The sequence below is a fragment of the Tigriopus californicus genome, chromosome 6, assembly GCF_007210705.1.
Source record: "Tigriopus californicus strain San Diego chromosome 6, Tcal_SD_v2.1, whole genome shotgun sequence".
In the NCBI taxonomy this organism is placed as follows: Eukaryota; Metazoa; Arthropoda; class Copepoda; order Harpacticoida; family Harpacticidae; genus Tigriopus; species Tigriopus californicus.
This window is the reverse complement of record NC_081445.1, coordinates 5,144,965-5,166,018: the sequence shown is the minus strand read 5'-3', so window position 1 is coordinate 5,166,018 and position 21,054 is coordinate 5,144,965. Positions and strand designations below refer to the sequence as shown.

The following is a 21,054-nucleotide window of genomic DNA, read 5'->3' as shown; positions in this document are numbered from 1 at the left end:
CACTTAAATGTCGACAATCTTCTTTTAGGTTATTTCAATGTTACTGCAACTCCCAAAAATAGTTATATGGCTCGAACATTTGGCTCAATTTAACCAATCTTTTTAGCTCCCACATACTTGCATTGTTCTTTGGGCGAGAGGGTCAATTCCTTCTGGAAGGTGCCCATTTTTCAATGCAATTATCCTTGAGAAGGGAAAACAAGGGCCTGACGTCATAACATTTGTCATAAAATCGTTTCTGAATAACATTTTGTTATATCATGTAAGATTATGCCAAAGAAATATTAGCAATCAAATTCCATGCCACAACAGCCTTTCAATGGATCAAAATGCTTGAAATAGGGTCGGTATTCACTGTAAACAACGGGCCACTGAGAGGCCTGAAGAAACGTGGCTGAAAAATGAAAATGGAATTTGTGACACATTACAAAGTAGCCATGATGTTAAGTAGAAGCTATTTTTAAAAGGAGAGAAACCCAAATTGCATAACAACTGCTGGCTTGATTCTCCCGTTTGACCTAAAAGCTCAACACTTGAACCCTGACAAAATATCATTTATCGTTTTTTCAATGCTTCATTCCGTTCATTCCCCTCTACAAGACCCTCTTCAGGGGGAATCATCGTACTAGTCGAAGCACTTTGATATATTATCGGTGATAAAATATGAAAGGGCTTATCACTTATCCCCTCTAAAATCTGGTCTGCCTGGCTTTCACGCAATTCTTTTCTATTCTTTAATTTCCTTGGGGAGTAGCGGGGACAAGTAGTTCCTTGAAAATGGCATTAAGAATATGCAAAGGGACAGTTGGTCATAATAAACGCTCCGAATTCATCGACGCCACATTTACATTCATAGGCTACTGGATAACTCAGACGAGCAACTACGACACGAAACTTACACAAAACGAACGCTGGACAATAGAGAAGATCGGTTGAAGCCTTACCTTTCGAACTAAAAGTTAAGATCTTAAAGAGTATCAAGACTAAAGAAGCAATTGTCGGATCATGCCATCCTTTTGGCCAATTCGTTCTATTGTGTTTGCTCCAGTTTAGTGTTGCTCACTGCCACGCACTCAAAAATCACGGGGCTCAACTTATGAAGACTACTCAAGTGCATTTACTACCCTGGCTCTCCTGTTGTTTGGATCACACAATGGATTGTCTGATCCACCGTGTCCCTGTGTTCCAATCGGAAAGCCGAACAGCTAAAGCTAATGTGCTCCCTACATACAGTCAGAAATTAGGAACCGAATCATAACACACAAGTGATAAGGTCAGGGTGGCCTAGGCACTTTCATATTTTTCAGATCGGAGGTAAAGGCAATATCAAAAGAAATTGATTTTGGACGACTGTGAGATTCCCCTTGGCTTTGGAGCCTCTGGTTTATGGGACGATACACACGGGCAGAGATTTGTTTTTGGACGTTTGATTGAAAATGTTTCGTGGAAAAGTTTTGCACAGCCACATCTTGGGTCAAAGGTTGAGCAATACAGTCTTAATGATTGGGCCGAGGTAGAAATCTAAACAAAAAAATAATACGACGCTGTCTTTTTGATTCTTTGGATGCAGGAATGGAAAGTGAAGGAGTAACGATCAAGATCGAAATCACGTTGTGATAGATTTTTGAAAAGGAACTTCTGCGTGGATTATGTTGAATTTTCTTCAAGCTTTCTCAACCCGATCCTGTCGGAAATATCGGATATACTCTCCAATTCTAGAGAATATTTACTTTCATCATAAGGCATGATTATTTGCCTTTTCGTCAAATTTCAAGACAAATACGTTAACCTGATCAGCGATTGTAGGTACGAAATGGTCCATATTAAAATGGGACTGATGCTGGCACGTCAATGTATAGCATTGGGTTGTTGATTGTTGACAACTTTTTTGAATAAAATTTAATCTGTTTCTCATAATTTCTTCTCGTTTTGGTAAACAGTCTTTATATGGTGAATTCTTTGTAAGTCTTTGGTTGGTGGGAGCAAATTTCCCTCATTGCAAGAGACCATCAGTTAAGTCCATCAAAGTCCATCATTCATCCACCGTTGGTCAAAAGGCCAATCGGCAATCACTGATTCGTGAGTTCAACATCATGTAAATCATCGTCATGCCATAGCTCTTACACAATACATCACCCACCGACTTTTGGAGCACCTGCATGACCCACCTCACCAACCATCTCAACCATCCAACGATGATTCATAGAAGGTTAGTACATACATGCATGCAGTATAGCTTGCAAGTCTACCTTTTTTCTCATGGCAAGGCTCGGACGATAGTTGCTAGATGGTAACGATTAATGCCACTTTAGGGGAAAATGACAGCTACTTTATATAAATGGGAACACGAATCTTAGTGGCAACTTTGCCGTTCATTGTCGATGTTTTGATCATATCAACGTTCCTCATGTCTCCCTTTTATAAAGTCCCTGCAAAGAAAACAACAGCTATAAAACAGATAGTTATTTCTTCATGGCTTCTTTCTGTTCACAGGTGAAAATTATTAACCCAAGTGTCATTCCTGCGACTACGTTTTTTCTTTGACTTTTGCAATATCAAATCAATTGTCAAGAATGCAAAAGAAACATTTTTTGGGGCCAAATGCCCGACCATCTTTGTCTTTTATACAATGGATCAAAGAGCTTGGTCCAGATTCTCTAATGAAAATGGCTGTGTAGGACTGAAAGAGCAAAATCGAATCAATATCACATGACTAACAAGCAGTAACGTCATGGAAGCTATGTTTAAAGTGAGAATAAACAAAAATGGTGCCACAATGATGCCAAAGTTTATTTGCGATTGACAGTTCTGCCTTCCTGTTTGGCCTCACAGCTCAATTCTTCGTCCCTAACGGATCAAGGATTGAGGTCTAGGACCAAACGTCATTGATGTACAGGGCATCTCAAGTGAAGGAAATTCAAGGAAAAATGTGGTCCGGCACCTTGATTTTGAGCATTTTGGGGAAGGAGAGCTTAGACAACAAGACATCAGTCAACTCGCAACATCTGCACATTGAATTTTCAATAATCGAGTGATTTTGAGTGAGCTGTGTTACAAAACTATAAGACAAAATTCAACGTATGCACAGTACAGTTTGACTGGGCATGTTGTCTTTGATTTTACTCCATGGAATAACGTCATTTGTTAATGAACGCGTTCCCTTGACAAACCCCTATTGCTTTTGATTGTTTTTTTTGCACATAGTTTCCATCTAACACTATTACTCATTTGTCATGTGGCATGGCTTTGATTTTGCTTTTCCAGTCAAACTCAGCCCTTCCCATTGGCCCCTTTATCAAGAATGAAGCATTGTGAACCATTATGTTTTTCAAATGATTTTTATTGAAAATATGTTTTTTTGGGGCAATGACAAGTCACAATCTTTACAACAATTTTTTATTGAATGTCAGTCGATTGAGGGATTTGAAATTCGCCAAATGCACCAAATTGCAGATTTAGATGATGTTCTTTCAATAGACAGGTATTGAACTCCAAATGTCCAAAAGAGGAAAATGTCAAAATTTAAAGCCATCTCATATCATAGCTTTTTGGTCAAATGAGGTAACTTTTTTTTTATCCAGGGGGAACTTTGTTTTGGCAACTTTCTCCACCAAAATTTGGCAACTATGGCGCTTCCCATCTTTAACCACTTTGCTACTTCTCTACTTGAACCTGCGTCTTGCTTGGCTTGAGTAGGTTGGTCATGCATGAAATATTCCGCCTTTTCCCCTAGATTCTAGAGGACGCTAGGTAGAAGTCTTTCTAGTATAATGGCGAAACAGACTTAATTGTTTATTTGTAAGATCGTTTCTTTGGGCAAGGACGATTGTGTGAGATCCAAACTTTGAAAGTATCTTTTCAGCCACCCTGATAACTAGAAATTATTTATGATCAATTTTTCCGGGAGTTCAATTTGAATCACTAAATTTTGTAAATATAGCAGGATGCCCTCCTATCAATGGGACTCTGTGGTTTACAACCTTTGGTATAGACTTTAGATATTGTTTTCGCGTTTTTTACTTCTTGATAAAGGAAGCAAATTATGTAGGAACCGTGCACCAGTTGTCCTGGTGCAGACGGCCAAAATGTGACCACAGTACTTTTAGCTTGCTTTCCTCAATTGTTGAGTACATTTTTCTAAAACTTTTTAGTATGACTTGGACAAAACGGTATTGAATATTTCTAATAACTCTTGATACTATGTTTCTTACATTGAATATTTATAATGGACTTTACATTTAGGAAACGCTTGCATCTCTTGGGGAACCTTTTGTGTCACACCATGAGTCATAGTCGTAGGTGCGGCCGATCTTTCGTAGAATTATACTCAGAGCTAAAAAAATCATTTTAAATTTTACAAATAATTATTCAGCTTTCGAAGTTTCATAAACTAGTCTAAGGAATTGTCAACTTTGTATTTGATTTATAGTAAAAAACAATCAATGGTATTATTTTGTAGTTTCTCTACGAGTGAAAATAAATTCGATTTGGCTTTGTACTTTTGGTTTGGAATATCCCTTGTTTCTCCTTGGGTCTTTTCTGACATGCAGGAGGTACGGCACAAAGCCTCAGTGTCTCCAGAGAAGAACCGTAAAGGCCATCCTTGTGTTCCGTGTATTTCGTTACAGAAAATAGATTTAGAGCTCTCAGGATTGTTGGATGTTCAAAACTTTAGCTGAGTGTTGTAAACATATGCTCAGCTAATGCAGGGGCGGGCCTTCAACGGTTACACGTCAATCAATGAGGTCGATTTAACCATTTTTTCGATTTGATCCCACTAATAATTTGTGGAGCCTTGCCTGATTAATAGACGATTGGGCCCGAATAGGTTGCGCCACAGTTTAACTGAACCCTCCCGCCAGTAGGCTATTCATGAATACGCCGATTCCACCATACCTTAGATTAAGAGAAAGGGTCATGGGAATACGACTGGGGCTCTGGAGCACCTTCTTTGCGTTTTTGTTGTAGAAACTGGACCGAGTACCTGACTCGGGTCGGTGGCCTGGCCCGGCCAGCCGGTGCTCACCTTCCCCGTTTTTCTCTGGGCTGGGCCATGGCCCCCACCCTGGACTATGAGCCGATGCCATGGGGCCGCTGACCATCGGCTGATTGATCCGTGAACGCGCACGCGCCCCAATGAACTGGTCCAGGCCAGGCTGGAGGGAATGAGCGGGCGGGTCATCCACTGCCTGGCCTCGGCCTCTCACGTCGGGCCAGCTGCCCAGCAGCTAACTGGGCCTAGCCTGGCTGGCAGGCTTAGTCAGCTTAGTCAGCTTAGTCAGCTTAGTCAGCTTGGTCAGCTCCTGGGCTGAGTGAGTTGTTCGCTCCGTGAAGCACCGTGGTGAGTGCTGCTCAGTCCAGGACGGACTTCTCAGCCCGTCCCTTCGATCAAGACCAACCCGAGTCCGGAGTCGCGGGTTTTGGGCCGTGGGAACACCCCAGGGACAGTTCGAGTCATCGGAGTCAGAGACACCGGGCCCACCAGCAGGCACCACGTGGAAAGGGTCACGGCCGCGGGACACGCCCATCTACCCCTGAGCTCACTAGCGCCGGGTCATCAGCCTCTTACCACCCGCCCGGTCGGTGTCGGGTCTAGATTCGCGGGTAAGTCTGGGAACTGGCCGACTTGTCCGGTCTTGGTCGTTGGGTGGGTCCAGGCTTCGGGCTCCGGGCTTCGATCCAGCTGAGCCAGGCCGGCGGGGTAGCACCCAACACCGACCCGGCCCCAAGAACGTGGGCGAGGCGGGCCACGAGTAATAGCTCAAGTTGGATACTGGCTGGGCTAACTAGAGTCACGCCGACCATCATGCCCCACCCTGACCTAGTTAGGACTTCGCCGTAGAGAGGTCTAGGCCATGATCCTGCCACGCCTTAGGTTTTCAGACGGGCGATTGAAGGAAGTTCGACCCTCCATTTTGACGAGCTCAACCCATCCATCAATGGTTGTGCAATTGATTTTAACCCGCTTTAGTCTGTAGGGGCGCGGCATGTGCCATGTGGGGGGGCCCCCTTATTTTGGGGCGGCTTGGATTTTAGTCTTGGATTGATTTCCCGATTGGTCGTCAAGTCATTGACCTGAGTTACCCTCCCCAAATAACCCACCTTTGGCCATCGAATCCCCCAGGTCTGACTGGGGCTGATCTGTCGGTATTAGTCGAGGCGAAATTGGATTCGTTAGGTTAGGTTGTCCTATGAATTTCATGCCGACCTCCATTGACTTATTGAATTTCACGTGGCTTCTTATGAGTTAGGACGCTCAGACGTGACATTCAATCCGTTCACTTCCGTTGTCATTGTCTCGAAAGGGAGGATTACCCACCGAACTTTAGACTTGCCCACTATCAGGCTTATTTCGCCTGACTCACACTATCGTTTTGATTGGTAGGCCTACCCTGGCTTGCTTGGTGCCACCGGAGTTTGACCCACACCCACCGCCACCATGAATCAGGAGAAAGAAGAGCCCTCGGAAGATAATATCCGTGTGGTATGTCGCTTTCGACCCCTGAACGATTCGGAGGAAAAAATTGGATCTAAGTTTGCCATCAAGTTTCCATCCGGCGCCGATGACAATTGCGTCTCCATCGGGGTAAGCGCTCAACTTTGTTCCTGTGTATGTACTAGCTGCGCCGGTATGCTGACACTCATGGTGATTTGGCCTTTCTTTAGGGCAAGGTCTACGTGTTTGATCGTGTTTTAAAACCCAATGTGACCCAAGAGCAAGTGTATTCGGCGGCGGCCAAGTCCATCGTGTCGGACGTATTGAGCGGATTCAATGGCACCATTTTTGCTTACGGCCAAACCTCCTCGGGGAAAACCCACACCATGGAGGGGGTCATCGGAGATTCCGGGTTGCAAGGTAAGGATCAAGACATGATTAAAGAGCATGTACACTGTACAGCAGTAATTGTGATCCAAATAAGAGTAAGAAATGGGTATTAGGATTACCATGTCATTTCGCATTCATAAGCCAAACCGGTATCTTAGGACCTCAAACGTACTTAAAAAACGGCGTGTTTATTGGTTCAACCGCATTTTTTTTTTTCAAAATTGCTTTTAAATGTTGTAAAACCGTACTTATTTGCGAGCCCTGAACTTTTTTTGCTGTAAACATAGTTTTACCTTTTCTCAAAACAAATTTCCTCTTTTATGTCACAAAAAAAATACTGGAAGTCGGCCAATTTGATATATTTACTTCCTGGCCAAGCCTAAAATCGCTCTTCTTTTCGTAGGTATCATTCCCCGCATTGTCAATGACATCTTCAACCATATCTACTCCATGGAGGAGAACCTCGAGTTCCACATCAAGGTGTCTTATTTCGAGATTTACATGGACAAGATCCGTGATCTCCTCGACCCTTCCAAGGTCAATTTGGCCGTCCACGAGGACAAGAACCATTCCGTGTACGTGAAAGGTGCTACCGAGCGGTTCGTCTCCAGCCCTGAAGAGGTCCTCGAGGTCATTGAAGAGGGCAAGGCCAATCGACACATAGCTGTGACCAGTAAGTTCATTGAAGCTATCTATTATGACAATTACCGTACAAAGACGGCAATTTTTAAATCGCCTGTTCACTCTCATTAGACATGAATGAGCATAGCTCACGAAGCCACTCCGTGTTCCTTATTAATGTGAAGCAGGAGAACTTGGAGAACCAAAAGAAGCTCTCAGGCAAGCTCTATCTAGTTGATTTAGCGGGTAGTGAAAAGGTAAGTTAGTAAAGTGAAAGATAACACGAGACTTGTGATTAATCCCCCGTTGTCTCCCACCAGGTTAGCAAAACAGGCGCGGAAGGAACCGTTTTGGATGAGGCCAAGAACATCAACAAGTCGCTCTCAGCCTTGGGAAATGTCATCGCTGCTTTGGCAGATGGAAATAAAACCCATATCCCCTACAGGTAAGACAGTCTGGTTCCAATCCAATCGCCGAGAGACTGCATTTTCAATCCACATCCATTCCATAGAGATTCCAAGTTGACCCGCATTCTGCAAGAGTCATTGGGAGGTAATGCCAAGACCACAGTTGTCATTTGCGCCTCTCCCGCCTCGTACAATGAGTCCGAAACGAAATCCACCCTGGATTTTGGTCGACGAGCCAAGACCATCAAGAACGTGGTGGCAGTAAACATGGAGCTGACCGCAGAAGAGTGGAAAAAACGCTACGAAAAGGAGCGTGATCGTAATGGGAAGCTCAAATCCCGAATTGATATGCTCGAAGAGGAGCTTCGAAAGTGAGTCTTGACGAGACACCGTTTCTTGAATTTTGGTTTGAAAGGAAGTGTTTCGGCTTGCCTTTGTAGGTGGCGTGCTGGACAGGAAGTGGCTCCAGATGAGCAGATGAACTTGGTCGATATGGAGGAAAGCATGACGGCTTCCACCCTGCAACTTCCCAATCAGGCTTTCGACAAGCCCACGGCTCAATTGAGTTTGACCACGTCGCACATTTCCTTGGAAGACCGTACCAAATTGGAGGAGGAACGCGAGCGGCTGTACTCCATGCTGGACTCCAAGGACGATGAGATCCAAGAACAATCTCAATTGGTTGAGAAGCTCAAGGAGCAGATGCTGGAGCAAGAGGAGCTCATTTCCAGCACGAGACGTGATTACGAGACCCTCACCAAGGAGATGAGTAAGATCCAGGTAAGCGTCCCCAGTTTAGAGTCAATTTTAGTTCGAGCTTTCCGAGGATCAAGACCAACGTTTGGTTGTCTTTATAGGCTGAAAATGATTCAGCGAAGGACGAGGTGAAGGACGTGCTTCAAGCGCTCGAGGAATTGGCCGTGAATTACGATCAGAAGAGCCAAGAGGCCGAAACGAAGAATCGGGAATACAACACCATCTCGGATGAATTGGCTCAAAAGCAGACCCAATTGAACAACATCTCATCTGAGTTGAGCACCTTGAAGGACTCCACCACGCATCAAAAGAAACGCATGAACGAAATGCTGCGCTCTCTGCTCTCAGATTTAGGTAACAAATTTTTGTGAGAGCTCTGCAGTTCATTTGTTCCCACTCTTTTTTTCCAACGATTCCTTCAGTTGAATAAACCTTTTTTTTATCGTTTTTTTAACACCTGCCCTGTGAATTGTTTGCATGCGTACCTTAAATACAGTACTGGTTGCTTTCAGGTGAGGTCGGGTCGGTCATGACGAAAAACAACGACCTCAAGAAGCCCGAGACCACTTCCGAGGGCAAGATCGAGGAGGAATTCACCGTGGCCAGGCTCTACGTATCCAAGATGAAGAGCGAAGTCAAGAACTTGGTTCACAAATCCAGCCTCTTGGAGACTGCTCAACACGATGGTGTGAGCAAGATGGAGGCTCTAGAAAAAGACCTGAGCGAATCGAAACTCCTCATTGGGCAACACGAGGCGAAAATGCGCTCATTGGCCGAGACCATCAAGGAGCTCGAGGCCAAGAAGAGGACCATGGAAGAGCAGATGGACTCGCTCACGGAGGAGATCTCGGCCATGAAGGCGGCCGAACAGATGCATCAAGTCACGTCGGACAAACAACAAGAGGAGAAACAGATGAAAGAGGCCCTCGAGAAACAGATTGAACAACATCGGGAGCAACACCAGAAACAGGTGGGTGGATGGATCAAGATGGAAATCGGGAGTCAATGTCTGTTGTTGTTTTTTAATCTGTGCTCTTGTGCTTGCTTGGCTTTCAGCTCTCTCATTTGCGCAATGAAATCGAGGAGAAGCAATCCCTTATGGCCGAGCTCAAGGATGAGCTCCAAAAGCTATCTCTGGCCTTCGATCAACTCCAAAGAGATCACGAGAAGGTCAAGGAGGATGAGCAAGAGAAGTCTAAGCGGCTAAATGTAAGTTTGGCGAGGAAATGTGCCAGTGATCATGCCATGACTCGACTGATGTCTCTCCGAATTGCAGGAACTGTTGGCTCTGAACGAACAACGTGAACAAGCCAAACAGGATCTGAAAGGTCTCGAAGAGACTGTGGCGAAGGAGTTGCAGACACTGCACAATCTGCGGAAGCTCTTTGTCCAGGATCTCACCACGCGGGTCAAGAAATTCGCCGCTGGCGAGGAAATGGAGGAGCAAGGTGGATCTTTGGCCCAAAAGCAAAAGATTTCCTTCCTGGAAAACAACTTGGATCAACTCACCAAGGTGCTTCGAAAGCTCTTGCTCGCTATTTTCGATTTGGATGCTCTGTAACTTCCCATTCTTGTAGGTTCATAAGCAACTTGTTCGTGATAATGCGGATCTTCGGTGCGAGCTTCCCAAGTTGGAGAAACGTCTACGAGCCACCATGGAACGGGTTAAGGCTCTGGAGACCGCCCTGAAAGAGGCCAAAGAAGGAGCAATGAGGGATAGGAAACGATACCAATACGAAGTGGACAGGATCAAGGAGGCCGTGAGACAGAAGAACCTCGCCCGACGGGGCCACGCAGCTCAAATCGGTAAGACGAGAAGCTAATGTGTAAAGTATAGGATTCATACAGCATACAACAAGGAGAGCATGAACATGATGATAAAAAAGGCCGTTTGAAATGGTTGGAACTTTTTGATCCAAGGAGACAGCTCTGCACGGGATTTGAACCGCTCAATCCGGCTCTCGCCAGGTTGAGGCCCTAACGGGCCTCCCTTTTGATGTCTGCCTGGAGGATGGTATGATCTTTCGCGTTGAGCATGGATCTGAGGATCGAGAAGCTCGCCATTGGTGATCGTATTCCCGAAGAAGCTTTGATCTTATCTGAAATATTACCTCATTCGCCTTAGAAAATCCATTTCGCCCATCTCATGTTAATGTCTGTTCTTGACAATACTTATTATTTTTCCACAGCCAAACCAATCCGCGCTGGGCATCACCCCGGAATCCAAAATGCAGTAAGTCAACGTTTGGGTTTTGATTGTTTTTTTTGTAAATGTTTAAGTAAGCCTGGCACAAGTACATACTAAAGCGGTTTTTTATATGATTCAACAGTTCATGTTATGTAGCTATTTAGCTACAATCGTTGGTCCAGCTTAGAGTAACGTAAATGAAGTAAGCAAGAATTTGAGTTAATAATATTCATGTTTTATTTTTGTGTCCACGCAGCCTGCTGGCATTCGAGCTGGGGGCGGGTCCGCCATTCGAGGTGGGGTCCAATCGGGTCGGCCCATGGCCGAGTAAAGCAATCCTGCCCAACGGAAATCCAGACGACCCATGACGGCAATCCAGGTACGAAACTCATGAGTATTCCTAGATGACCGAAATCAATCTATGCATAGATGATATGGTCGTGTATTATGTACCTACGTACATAATACATAAACGTACCTACCTACTTATGTACCTACTTTGTCTTATTCTGAAATGATGACCAACAAAAGGCCGAGCTTGATGTTCGAGCACTCCTTGGCAAGAGTTGAGAGCCTTCCTTGTTATTAGGGAAAGCTCCTCTCGCCGAGTTGAGAGCTTGAAATGACGAAAACTAAACCGGGCAAGCGATTTCTCCTCTGATCAAAGCGACAAGACCATGGAACCATCCTCCGGATTCAATGATTGGGAAAGGGATTATCTGGCCATGAAGTTATATGCTAGAATTGGAACTGTTTATTTCAAAACTTGAAAATAGAGTACAAATTGACAAGGATCCATGGTCTTGTCCTGTTTCATGTTACAATCCTACTCAAGAAAAAAAAACATTCTTACAATTGAAAAGAGGTTGCCTTCATTTTTCAGATCTACCAACATTATTCAAACAGTCCATATTAACCACAACTACGCTACGGAAGTACTTCTCTAGTACTGCTCTTGCAACATCTATTATCATTATTATCATTACAATTATTATTATTATGATTACTATTGCACTTGACCACGTTGACTTCTTCAATGAATTTTTAGTTCCTCTTGACCCAGCCTCACATTCTCCATTTTTTCACCCTTCCAACTTGGTTTTCCCCGTTATTTTCACCCCAAACGGGTTTGTCCCACTTGATTACGAGAAAACTAGTAGCGGTTTTTCAGTTCAGATTGAGTTGCTAATTCTTTTTTTTTTTTTGTACATTCATTTCCCTTTCTCGCTATTTTAACTCAGTTCTCGATACCAAATCTGCCTTACGAAAATTGTGGATGATCTGCCACTCTTCCAAAAATCAGACTAAATTTAGCTATTCATCGTTTCTTCGAGGGAGTGAATAATGAAAAAAAAGAAAGAAAACCAAAGATATTTTTCTTCCCCAAAATGGATCCAGCCTACTTCCAGCTCCTCGTTGGGTGTCTCGTCTCTTTGACTTTGAGCAAAGATTGCATTCGAAGGCCGGTTTTTCCCACGAGGAGTTTTGAAAGGACATCATCACGCACCTCCTCTCGATTTGTTTCCCTTCGGCCCAATGTGACTTACCAATTATGATGATGCATTACTTGGAATGGTAGACCACAGATCTTGATACCTTTGATATTCGTAGTCATTTGGGGGGTGATTCATTTATTATTATACAACAACTTGCTATTCTTTATCTTTATGATTTGCTATGGAATTCACTTTTCATCGACTTGGAATAAAATCAAGTGAACGGTGCACATGTTCCTTGCTGCTTTTATCTGGATGAGCCCTAAACCCAAAAGTGAATGAAGCTGGTTTCTTTTCAAACCACCCCATTGAAGCTAGCTTTCTTCATGTTTGGGATGTATGTTTCAAACTGATACCGGGTTAGACTAGTGTAGCCGGACCATTATGACCGACGTTGGCAACACTAATACAGTAAAAAAGTTTGGAAAAAAGTAATGTTAGGTAACTTTAGCTCAAATAAGAAACCTCTAGTCTCGGGAATAAGTTCACATACTTGCTATGCCAATAGATACGAGTGCTGGTCAGAAAAAGTGTTTGTTAGGGCGGCTTTACACAAGGATTGAATCCGGTTTGAGGATTGAGGTTGGAGTAATGTTGAGGCGAGTTCAGCAAAGGACTCGAGTCTTTCACTGTACTCAAATCGAACATGATGACTTATATTGCGAAATATAAACCAAAGAATGAGATTTCTTTTCACAAATCCGGACTTGAGTCTTTCAGAAAGGACTCTGACTCGAGTCTGGACTCGCCCCAGCACTAACCCTACTTCCATCCTCAAAACCGGGTTCAATCCTGGTTTCCCATCGTTTTGTAAAGCCTAAAGCCGACCTTGTAACCAATTGACCCTGCTTGATGATCCTTACAAGAAGCAGAAAATACAAGAACGGTGAAGAAAACCTAGTAGTACTGTAGAAATGGTAGTGGCTGAATTGAAGTTAGAGATAGCTTAGGTGAAAGTCATTACGTAGAAGTAGCAAACCCCCAAACACTTCTTCAGTTGGACATTTATTTCTATTCTAATAACATCGAGGTATGTATGTAAAAAGGGTGGCAAAAGTTTTGTACATGAGTATCCTACAAAATCTGACAACGGTGATGAGATTGTAAGTTGGAATGCGGTGGTGTCGAACCAATGGCGACACGCATTGAAGCCCCCCCAAGAGCCTAGAAATTGTGCTCTCGGTAGCCGTTCTGTGACTGATACTGGTAGGAATATCCTACATTGGCCAAAGGTTCGGCTTGTGCGGTATGATAGGAGGCATGATGCGGCGGGCCCACGGGCTGATTGGACCGCTGAGAATAGACAAATTGCGACTCCGTGGCCTCGCGATAACGACGCTTAAGTTTGCCATGGTATTGCCCTGCGATGATCAGACTCAAGAGGTCGATCACGGTCAAGACGACGCAAGTGATCGTAACATAGGACTCCTCTGGATCCAAGCCGCAGAAGTAGCAGCCCTTCATGCCCTGTCGGGTCCAATCGATGTAACCATGATGCTTGAGCTGATTGTAGGCAAACCTGAAACGAGGTCACATAAGGGATGTTGATCAAAAAGAGGTCGGGACGGAGATTGGTGAGAGGTGGTGCAGCCGAGAGGCATTTCTTACCAGACCCAAACTGTGATGGGCACGATGGAGAACCAGACCATCCAGGCCATGACTTGGGATTTGAGGCGATAGGCGGCCCCGCCCATGAGAACGAGACTGAACACCACCGACGGAATGGACAGCACCAAGAGCGGGACTGGAATACAAGGCATGGATTTTAAGGGTTGGATGAAGACAGGGGTAGCTCAAAGAGTCAACGAAGTGGGCTGGAGATTCGTTTTATACTGGCCGGCACCTGCATTTAGCGGTTCCATGCCAGTTTTGAACACATGCCATGCCATTTAACTCGGACTAGGGACTACATGATAACCAAGTGTCGCGATGATTGATGTTTGTCTGCTACGGAATCGAATACCAACTCTCTCTCACACTCGGTGTGTCTCTGACACTGGATGTGTCAATGAAGGCATAGTATTGCTCTGTTAGCAAAGCTATCTTTAACTCCAACGTCACCCTCGGGAATGACCGCAAGTGCGACCATTTACGCTGTTAAAGTAGCAACTCATATTGCAATTTACATACCCCCAGTGAACTTTGGATTGGGTTAATCAGGGGCCGCACCCCGGGTAGCATTATGGAATGCAGCCCCTCTGTCTATACGCTAGGACAGAAACACTATTTGGATGATTGATAAACATTACTTGACACACTTCATTTCCACTCATTCACCAACCCTGGCTCTGATCTCGGATGGACTTATTTGGGTGATTGTTGACTGGGTTTGAAAGAACACTTTCATTTTTTTGATAAGCATTCCCGATCAACCCGACATGCAAATGTTAGTCTGGTCTACCATCTCAAATTTAGTAGACCAAATAAGTTGAAGTGATAAAAAAAATCGGCAAATTAGTCTCCTTCCTTCTTTCAATTCATTAATGAATCAAGAGGGCCCGGGGATTGCCATTATTCCTGGTGGTGGAAGGCCCCCTTCCCAGCAATGTCAATGTGTCCGGGGGTGGAGGAACCGTAAGGACTCTTCACAGCAGTGGTCGTTCTCGGTGGAAGGGGGCGTAATTAACTAGCGTCATCGAGGCGGCGGACATGGTACAGGGCGTGGCCCGAGGGGAGGGATGGTCGAGACTCACCCACATCTTCCATGGAGGGCGTGTACGTGTTGTGCGTCCAATCCTTCAAACGCTGGCCGAACAACAAGAACAAGGTCAGGCACACGCCCGCACAACCCGCCCCCACCCAAAAGAGCCCAATCAAGAGACAAGAGGCCCGCAAACAAGACATGGAACACATTCTGCCTCGATCTGGTCGGGACCCAAGGGCACACTCACACGCCCCCACGCACTTAATGTAGAGGGCGGGCTCGACTAGAAACGCAACCACACCCACATCTACTTTCCACTGTCCAGGGCTGTTGTCTGTCTCTCCTCTCCGTCCGTCCGTTGGTGGCTCTAGTCTGGTCGGTCTATTGGATCTATAATATAGGGAGTGTGGTGTTGACAGAATTGTTTTCCACTCTTTTTCAGGCTGAAACCAATACAAGGTCAGCGTGACGAGCTTCTGTCTCAACTAAGCCAGCGCCCCTCAATGGCTCACAGGCCATTCACTCCTACGCTTTCGTCTCTGAGACCTGTAAAGAGGAGCTTTGGCCTTCCGGATTGAGTCTACTCTCGGAGGCCGACTGAAAGTGCCTCTCTCAGCGACTGGGCATTGATGGCCGAACCTGACCAGCCGGACACTTGGAGAATGGTCACCCTAATCTTAGGCCAGCTGCCATGGTGGCCGGTATGGGTCCAGTTTGATTAGGTGAATGCACGCTAAAGTCGCTAAGTATGGGTTCTCAGACAATTTGATGGGATAAATAAAAAGGAAAAACTTGACAACAGGGAACTGATTGAGTTATCACTTTAGCTTGTCAGATAGTAATTGATTTGATCAGCAGTAATTGGCCGGTCGAATGAAATGAGAGGGATATTCTGCCGATACCCTTAGTAGGGATGAGGCGATTGATTGGAGAACATGCGACCGAAAGCGCCTGGGTGGGTTGATCTGTGAACATGGGAAGTTGCTTGGCTTGATGCCCTCTAATTTCCCCCAATTAGTTCTCTGAACACGACCATACATTGGTACCTGAAATATATTTGACATCCAAAGTGTTTTACTTGTAATGAAATAAGCGTCTTCACTAAGAAGGCTAGTTTACCCGGGCCCATAGTCAACATCATTATTTATCTGACTGTTCATAGGATAAACTCTCTAGTGATCAAACTGAAAGTAGGGTCTTAATGAGTAATGATCCGAACTGTAAACATAGATAAATAGACATATCTTTATTTCAGGAATACTTTGATCATGATTAGAGACTGCCAGCATGTAAATGCCAAAAGTGTAAATGTAATTCCTTACAATTACAAATACATGGAATACCAATGTACCAAAAAAAGCGCTACCATGCTTTGGTACTGAGGGTCAGAAGAACCGTTAATGATCGTTGTTATGGTATTTTGTCTTTTGGTTGTGAATCAAAGCCAAAACAATCTACGAAAGCGTAGAAACGAGCCATACAAAGCTGGAAAAACTCGTTATCCGAAGAACTTTGACGGTTTTACGGTTCAAAGATTGGCTGAACATTCTTGTTTTTTACCAGGCTTATTTCCCAGAGTGCAGGGGGTAAACAGATTTCTATGATACCGTTTGATTTACAAAAAATGAAAATTTCATTCTAGACTCCTACCTATTGACTCATTGAAGCGTCAAATTTTGAGAGATCACTCCTACTTTTCAGGCTTCCTATCTCTTTGCTGAGGGATTAAATTGAAGGTTCAGTTCTTTTATCCATTAAAGGAATGGTTCATGCAGGTAGGTATTTTTATACACTGTCTAAGTTTCGCTCATTGACATGTATAAAAACTAATTTTAGAAGAAAAAAGCCGTCTTGCGGCTGATTTTTTTGTTTTTTAGAATTTCGTATTTTTGCAATAAACTTTTTGAAACCTTAGAAACTGTTATTGTCCAATATTGAGATTTATATCTTGTATTTTTAGTACCTCTACTGTTTTGACAAGTGCCCCAATGACCTCCCAAAATTTGTGCCGCTTTTCATCGTGCAGCTGCTACTTCAATGTCAATAGCTTCCAAGTTTAGGTTTGTATCTTCACGAATCTTGAAATCATGACAAAGAAACTGAATGAATGAATTTTAAATTCAATTTTGTCATTGTTAGAGGATTGATGATTAGTGAGCAAATACCTGAGGATATAAAGCAGAGGTAAGAGCGATATTTGCTCTCATTGGTATAGTACCACTGGTCCTAGTATGAAGTTCTTTTGTAAGTGCATGGTCAAAGTTAAGTATCTGACAGAAATAAAAAAGATGAAACAAATATAGCAATTTCCTCCCAACATTATTTTTTCCATTTTTCTCCTTTATGATTGCTTGATGATATGTCTAAATGTAACTCAAACACTACTTAACGTCAAATTTTCGCTAAAATATCGACAGTTCCCGGTTTGAAGTTGTTTAGGACGACGACGACGACTGGCTGGCTCATCCCCAAGAATCAGCTGTCCATGGCGAGCCGTTCGTTCGTTCGTTGATTGATTGACTCACTCACTCACTCACCACAACAATCCTCATTCGACCGACCGACCACTTGCCAAGCTCACTGACTAGCTACATGCTACACTCGATCATCAGGAGACCATACTTCATTTCATACACGTACTTGCCTCTGGATACCCGTGAACCCGCCTATAGTCCGTGTCATGGTGGTTTATATGTAGCCGTGCGGAACCATCCAATTCGTCAGTCCAAGTCATGTCCATGATGTGGGGCGTGTAGCTGACTAGCACTGCCCATTGTGCCCTATCAAGTCTGATTGTCATCACCCCCGCTAGTCAGGCTGGCGTTCCGTCGGTCAGCATGTTGGCTCAGCTAGGCGCAGTGGCACGCGCGGCGAGCCTACGGGCCAGCGCGCGCTCAGCTGTGCTCAGCCGACCGTCTTCCCTGTCAACGCGTGCGCTTGGCTTACCGGAGTGAGTAAAACGCGTCGGATGTGTAGAAGTTGACCGATGGGTTCCTTCCATGGATTGAAATCGGATTTTGATGGTTTTACAGGCTTGATCATGGGCGTACCTGGCGTGAATTGGGTCGGATCCGGGCCTTTGCCAGCCTGTCAGGCTCCCGACCCACACCGTCGGATCGAAGAAATAGGTAAATTTGAATTGGACAGAAGAATTCTTTAGACTGATCGGGATCGGCGGTTGAGTGTCCTGTTCGATCCCAAAATGAACCTCTGAATCTTTGTCCTGACATATCGCCATACATACTGTACAACAATGCAAGTTCATGTAGCTCTGAATAGATAAACGTTATTCTCCACCGATTAGTTGGGGGTGCTTTTTTTTAAAAAATATGTGGCAAAATGTTAAAAGGTTTTGATAAAAAATTTAAGGGTTATCAATATCGTGTTAGGTTTAAAAAAGTAGCACGGTCAACTAATCGGTGGAGAATAACGTTTACCCTCTGAATATGCTGGATAATGATTGACTCTTTTAAGTAGCAGTTGATAGACGATGTCAGCACAAATTTTGGGACCTCGCTGGGATACTTTTCAATGCAATAGGGGTACTAAAATTAAAGAGACAAGGCGTAATATTCATCAAAAAACTTTTCTAACGTCTCTTGTAAGAATATAAAATTCACACGAATGAAAATTAAGCCCAAAAAACAGCTTTTTTCGTCTAAAGCATGTTAATGAGTAAAACTGTGACAATTTACTAAATTACCATGTTGCATTAACCTTTCCTTTAATGACAAAATGAATTAGAATTCTAATTTAATCCCTTCGCTAAGAGCTATTAAGCCTCAAAAGTACGAGTGACCTCTCAAAATTTGGATGATGACGTCATCTTCGTTTACTGCTTATTGCAAAAATTACAGGATGCAAGTTTTGGCAGGCCCTGCCGATTAGGAACCATCCTTTGTGTGCTTGTCAGTAAAGCAATTTCAACCAATTGACCTGCACGAAATTTGCGAGCAATTCATCCTTAAGCCAAGAGCTAGATTCACTTTGCTCTTTTAAGTTTTTTCTCCTACTCTCCCCCCTTTAACATTTGCTCCACCATTGTCCCCAAGATATTGATCAATTATAGTTGGTCAAAACCACTTTTACCAAAGCAGAGACTGGCTAGGTTATTTGATGTCCTCGGCTCATGCACTATAAGTAGAAACTCCTTACGTCAGGCAGTGACCTCAAGATTAATGCCATGCATTTTTATCTTGCCTCTTCAAACAGCTAAAATGGAATCCCTATTTTTTTTCTTCAGATTTCAACAGCCTCGACTCTTATTATCGCCTGATTGGTTGGCCTCACCCACGGCCCAAGTCCGTCACCTCGGAATCGTCCCCACGCTCATCCGAGGCGTACTCAAGATTCGTTATCTACTTTTGGGCGGGGCATTGGGCGGGGGCTACTCATTGGCCAAGGTATTCTGTCGCTCAAGTCAATTTTTTTTATGGCCTTTGCCTAACGTCTGGGAGTGATGTGCTTGTATTGTAGCAATATGAGGAGTGGAAGAGTAATCTGCCGGACATGGACTGGATCAAGGGCCTCATTCCCGCCATCGAGAGCGATAAAGTGAGGAAAGGACTTCGATCAACGGCGGAGAGTATCCGAGCCAAGGCCAATGAAATTGATATAGGTGGGTTTGGTCGATTGATAAGACGAGTGTGATGAGCTTTTTGCTCTACGAGGTTGGTTGACCTTCGTTTCAGATCCGGCGTTGCAGAATACCTTGGGCAAGTTTGAGTCTTTTCGTGAATGGTTTGAAAAGCGTCTAGACAACGCTATTCAAGTTGTTGAAAAAGAGAAACAACAGGAGAAGAATGAGAAAGGATCCAATGGCAATGGTGAGGGATGTTTCCGTTACCCCTTGATTAGATTGTAGCGCTGCTAGAGACAAGATGCATTTGACTATTAAATGCTGTTCCAAGGACATGTGGAATAGGTTTGAACAAGGCGGAAATTAAAAAAAAAAAAAAGGGTTTGATGAACAAATGCGTCTTCAAATTAATGCCATGTATTCAGCTTAATCCCCGCCGGGGAGCTGATTAATACTGAGAGCTACTTGCAAGACTTCAAAAGTTCATTTTTTTTTCAGGCCAATATATCTTTGTTTTTGTGTAAGCCATTCACTCTTGCTAGATGACTTCCACAACAAAAATGATATTCTGTTTGATTGATTCTCTTTCCAATCTGCCATTTACGTATTGAGTCCTTTTGGTAGTAGCTGACTGACGAGTCATGACCAATTTTTTGGAGGTCACTGGCCTACTTTTTAAAAGAATGAAGGCAATAACAACCCAAAATACCACTCATAATATTGGTCAAAAAAATGATGTACGGTTTCGAAAAAGCATTTATTAGAATATAAAACTGGAATTTAACAAAAGTGAGTTCAAAAACAGCTTTTCCAGGCTTGAAAGTAGTTTCATGTACGTCAATTAGTGAAAATGTGGCAGTTTATTAAAATGCAATGTCAGATGAAAAGTTTCTTTCAAGAATAAATGACTTGCAACTTTAATCGAATCCCTTAACAAAGAGTTATCCTGCCACAAAAGTTCAAGTGACATCCTAAAAACGGTCATGACGACATTTTCTTCGCCTGCTTTAATTTCCTAAGAGCGACCTATCAGACAGGAACCCCTAAATTTGGGCTGCAATAGACGGCGAGTTACGCTGTTGAGGTTTTTAGATCTTCCGTCTTGAACTGTCCGGAAAAAGCATTAGAATTTCCTTTGAGTTGAATTTGGTTGTTTTCATTGTCCTGTTCTTGACTTTCCTTAAATCCAGCTATTGGTTTAGGTTATGCCGCGGGTGGAGCCATCAGCGCGTTCTCCTTGACCAGCATTGGAGGGAGTGGATCGGGGAGTGGAAGTGGATCCTCCAAAGATCTGGAGGACAAGCTTAAAGATGAAAAGGGCCGCACCAAGACTGAACGGGAGAAGAATGGTAAGGGATGAAGTAGGGTCCGTGAGGGGCCGCGCCCAATTCACGGCTTTTGACGAAATACGTTCTGTGTTCTCAGAAATGCTGCAACGGAAATTGGAGAGTACCCAAGAGGAATTGATGAAGACCCAGATCCGTTACCAGAAGGAGATTGAAAAGCTCGAGAAAATCAATCGGGAGCTCAAAAAGCA

The 21,054-nt window shown here is 43.9% G+C and overlaps 4 protein-coding genes across 4 annotated transcripts in view; 2 read left to right on the top strand and 2 right to left on the bottom strand.

The window, feature by feature from the left end:
* Positions 1-1,298, bottom strand: part of LOC131882453 (uncharacterized) — a 12,783-nt gene extending 11,485 nt beyond the window's left edge. Inside the window, exon 1 of the mRNA XM_059229598.1 lies at positions 945-1,298. The gene's annotated coding sequence lies outside the window, so the exon portion shown is untranslated. The remainder of the gene's footprint in view (positions 1-944) is intronic.
* A 4,293-nt stretch (positions 1,299-5,591) lies between these two features.
* LOC131881691 (kinesin heavy chain-like) lies at positions 5,592-12,524 on the top strand (the record flags this gene model as incomplete). Its single annotated transcript, XM_059228627.1, is given in 16 exon segments — positions 5,592-5,604; positions 6,386-6,586; positions 6,667-6,856; positions 7,230-7,499; positions 7,580-7,704; positions 7,768-7,892; positions 7,959-8,225; positions 8,295-8,634; positions 8,712-8,964; positions 9,123-9,580; positions 9,667-9,819; positions 9,887-10,123; positions 10,188-10,416; positions 10,800-10,843; positions 11,055-11,177; positions 11,682-12,524. Coding segments are annotated over 14 exon segments (2,913 nt in total). The 3' UTR covers positions 11,130-11,177; positions 11,682-12,524.
* A 745-nt stretch (positions 12,525-13,269) lies between these two features.
* Positions 13,270-15,355, bottom strand: LOC131881843 (uncharacterized). Its single transcript, XM_059228821.1, has 3 exons — positions 14,988-15,355; positions 13,903-14,038; positions 13,270-13,813 (listed from the first exon to the last, which is right to left on the bottom strand). The coding sequence occupies exons 1-3, from the start codon at positions 15,145-15,147 to the stop codon at positions 13,459-13,461; spliced, it is 651 nt and encodes a 216-aa protein (XP_059084804.1). The 5' UTR covers positions 15,148-15,355; the 3' UTR covers positions 13,270-13,458.
* A 2,129-nt stretch (positions 15,356-17,484) lies between these two features.
* The window catches only part of LOC131882452 (dynamin-like 120 kDa protein, mitochondrial), a 15,821-nt gene continuing 12,251 nt past the window's right edge, over positions 17,485-21,054 (top strand). The window contains exons 1-7 of the mRNA XM_059229597.1: positions 17,485-17,888; positions 17,971-18,066; positions 19,182-19,341; positions 19,415-19,556; positions 19,630-19,764; positions 20,708-20,866; positions 20,943-21,051. Coding sequence (XP_059085580.1) covers positions 17,776-17,888; positions 17,971-18,066; positions 19,182-19,341; positions 19,415-19,556; positions 19,630-19,764; positions 20,708-20,866; positions 20,943-21,051 — 914 coding nt within the window. The 5' untranslated portion in view covers positions 17,485-17,775. The remainder of the gene's footprint in view (positions 17,889-17,970; positions 18,067-19,181; positions 19,342-19,414; positions 19,557-19,629; positions 19,765-20,707; positions 20,867-20,942; positions 21,052-21,054) is intronic.